The sequence below is a fragment of the Tachysurus vachellii genome, chromosome 4, assembly GCF_030014155.1.
Source record: "Tachysurus vachellii isolate PV-2020 chromosome 4, HZAU_Pvac_v1, whole genome shotgun sequence".
NCBI classification, from domain to species: Eukaryota; Metazoa; Chordata; class Actinopteri; order Siluriformes; family Bagridae; genus Tachysurus; species Tachysurus vachellii.
Window position 1 is genome coordinate 30,258,140 of NC_083463.1, and position 2,500 is coordinate 30,260,639.

The 2,500-nt window shown below is 46.7% G+C and overlaps 1 protein-coding gene across 2 annotated transcripts in view; it reads left to right on the forward strand.

Moving 5' to 3' along the window:
• Window positions 1–2,500, forward strand: part of kalrnb (kalirin RhoGEF kinase b) — a 73,543-nt gene that overhangs the window by 28,698 nt on the left and 42,345 nt on the right. For both annotated transcript variants that reach the window (XM_060868817.1, XM_060868815.1), the window contains exon 14: window positions 499–694. In XM_060868817.1, the coding sequence (XP_060724800.1) occupies window positions 499–694 (196 nt within the window). The remainder of the gene's footprint in view (window positions 1–498; window positions 695–2,500) is intronic.

Genomic DNA, 2,500 nt, shown 5'->3' on the forward strand with positions numbered 1-2,500 from the left:
GGGGCGGGAATCGAACCCCCAACCCTGGAGGTGTGAGACGAACGTGCTAACCACTAAGCCACTGTGCACCCCATCATTATTATTATTATTATTTTTATTATTATTTCTTACTAGCAAAATATCCTGATTGTTATAAAAAATAAGTGTATAAACCAAATCCATTTGGAAGAGTGCGTTACAGGCTGTAGTGCTTGTTCGTGTTTAGTTGTGCCACTTTTTATAGACATAAATGCCCTTTCACTCCTCCTCCATGTCAGTTTGTTCAGAAAGAAAATCATGGCTGGAATCAGTAAGCGCTCAGCACAGCCAGATACGTTTACAGTCAGTATGAACAACAATATGAAAGAAACAACCAAAAAAAAACACATGCTGTGCTTTGAAGAACTTTACAACCAGAAAACCCAGAAGAAATGCCAGCGCTTTTTTGGAGAAAGGGATGAAGCATAAAGTTTATATTTGAATTCTTAATATTCTTGCGACGTTCATTTTTACCCTCAGGTCACCGGCGAGCTGGATGCATGGAAGCAGGATCTGCTTCGGCAGGCGGCTGATTTTAACACGGAGGAGCTCACGTTGGCCGAGCAAAGACTCCACCGTCACACCGAACGCAAACTCGCCATGAACAACATGACCTACGAGGTCATCCAGCAGGGACAGGACCTGCACCAGTACATCATGGAGGTGCAGGCATCAGGTGAGACACACAGAAACTAATCTCAAAAAGCAGAAAGAACTTCAAACTACGTGTGTGTGTGTGTGTGTGTGTGTCCTCATCAGAGCTTAGTGTCATACAGTGATTTCACTGATTAAGCACTAACTGCTATCAGCCAGGACTTTAATGAATGAAATCAAGCTCGTTAATCAATAATTGATTTGAACAGAAGCTTAAATCCAACACAGAATGAAGCGTCTCCCAGTGAGAGAAACGATTTTTAGGATTACTGTTTATTAAAGCTTAAAAGCTTGTTTTTAATTTTAAAGCCAGTGGTCTAGATGCTGTGCTTTTTAATAAACTTGAATGGCGAGCATCAGAAAATCTACTGTGTGTGCGTGTGTGTGTGTGTGGGTGTGTGTGTGTGTAACCTGACTCTGAATACACATAAATTTCCTCGTCTAAATATAGACGTCGGGCAGGGGGGGGGAACGGTGGCTTAGTGGTTAGCACGTTCGCCTCACACCTCCAGGGTTGGGGGTTCGATTCCCGCCTCCACCTTGTGTGTGTGGAGTTTGCATGTTCTCCCCGTGCCTCGGGGGTTTCCTCCGGGTACTCCGGTTTCCTCCCCCGGTCCAAAGACATGCATGGTAGGTTGATTGGCATCTCTGGAGAATTGTCTGTAGTGTGTGATTGCGTGAGTGAATGAGTGTGTGTGTGCCCTGTGATGGGTTGGCACTCCATCCAGGGTGTATCCTGCCTTGATGCCTGATGACACCTGAGATAGGCACAGGCTCCCCGTGACCCGAGGTAGTTCGCATAAGCGATAGAAAATGAATGAATGAATGAATATAGACGTCATTTGGACGTCTCATATTCGGTATATCAGGAATGCAGATCAAGAGCAAGATTTAGAAAGAAGAGAGATTCAGAGCCATCACAGAGAAACTGGTAACACCAGATACTACTGTATAAAGGAACTTATTAAATGTTCGTCCTCTATCCTGCATAGTCCTAAATGTTTCTGACAGCAGTGAGAGCAGAGATACAGTAGCGAGATGGAGAATGGTGCACGGATGAGTGTGGGATTTAAAGAGGATGGACGAGATGCTGTACGAGTGTCCGGTGTGGTTTCAGTGGCTTCTGTGGGTTTCTCCTACACGGAACACAACACGCCTCCTCCAAGGCTCTCGGAGAGTATGGGCTGTTTGACAAGCTCGTCGGAACATTGAAAAGATGGAGCCCTGGTGGGAAAGGAATAAGAGCTGGACAAATAGAAAGAGAGAGAAAAGAAAAAAAAAAAGTCCAAGCAGGTAGGCGTGAGTACAAAGAGCGTCACGTACTGGTGAGTGGAAAAGAGAGACAGAGAGAGAGAGAAATGGAGCGAGAGATCTTTTCCATATAATTCCACATACACCGTGTGTGCAGGGGTGGGGTTGCTATGGAAACACCCCCTTACATTCCCTATACCAAGGTTGCCATGACAACAGGCCCCCTCGCTAGTCACCGCCGGGTTGCCGACAGACATGGCCCATCGTTTACGTCCAGGGTTTGCCGTGTGTGTAACGCGGGTCCCTGAACACGCCACCCTGTCACGCAACTATTATGTTCCCATGGGAACCACCTCCTGCTGCCCGGTGTGGAGTTGCCATGGAGACTGCATCACGCTGCCTGCAGGGAGTAAGTGTGGGGGTGAAAAGAGAGTGAAGGAGGGGTAAAATACTCTTTCCTGCTCCAGCAGACTGAAACACGCAGACGCTTGTGCCGCCATGCATATGGTGCATGTGTGTGTGTGCGTGTGTGTGTGAGCGCATACAAATGTTTGTGCATACGTAAGAGAAAGGACGA